Source organism: Phaethon lepturus, unplaced genomic scaffold (assembly GCF_000687285.1).
Source record: "Phaethon lepturus isolate BGI_N335 unplaced genomic scaffold, ASM68728v1 scaffold27826, whole genome shotgun sequence".
In the NCBI taxonomy this organism is placed as follows: domain Eukaryota; kingdom Metazoa; phylum Chordata; class Aves; order Phaethontiformes; family Phaethontidae; genus Phaethon; species Phaethon lepturus.
In genome coordinates, this window is record NW_010547306.1 from 1 (window position 1) to 378 (window position 378).

Genomic DNA, 378 nt, shown 5'->3' on the forward strand with positions numbered 1-378 from the left:
AGAAGCGGGGGTCCGGGTTGGTGCCGTACCATCCTGTCGCCGAAGCGCTGTTCCGCATGGTGTCCTGGTAAGGCGGGAGCTCGCTCATGTTGCCCAGGTTCCCATTGCAGTAGCCCCCCATCGTAGCGTGGGAGAGCTGGGGGACCCCTGCCGCTGTCATATGGTAGGCGGCAGTCACCGTTCCGTTGTGGCCCATGGGGTGCTGCTGCATGGCCGGCTGAGAAACCTGAGACTGTCTGTAGGCTGACAGGGGAGCCCCCAAGTTACTGCCCTCCATGCCCACTTTCTTGTAGCTTTCCTCCAAAGGACTCAAGATGTCAGACACTGAGAAAGGAGTCGTATGCTTTGGGCTCATCGACATGATTCGGCGGCTGGGGG

General features: G+C 60.6%; 1 protein-coding gene across 1 annotated transcript; it reads right to left on the bottom strand.

Annotated features, from left to right (window-relative positions):
* Window positions 1–6: 6 nt before the first annotated feature.
* LOC104622733 (homeobox protein Nkx-2.1-like) lies at window positions 7–361 on the bottom strand (the record flags this gene model as incomplete). The annotated part of the gene is made up of 1 exon (XM_010289606.1): window positions 7–361. A coding segment is annotated over exon 1 (355 nt), but the record flags the coding sequence as incomplete, so codon positions are not given.
* Window positions 362–378: the final 17 nt, after the last annotated feature.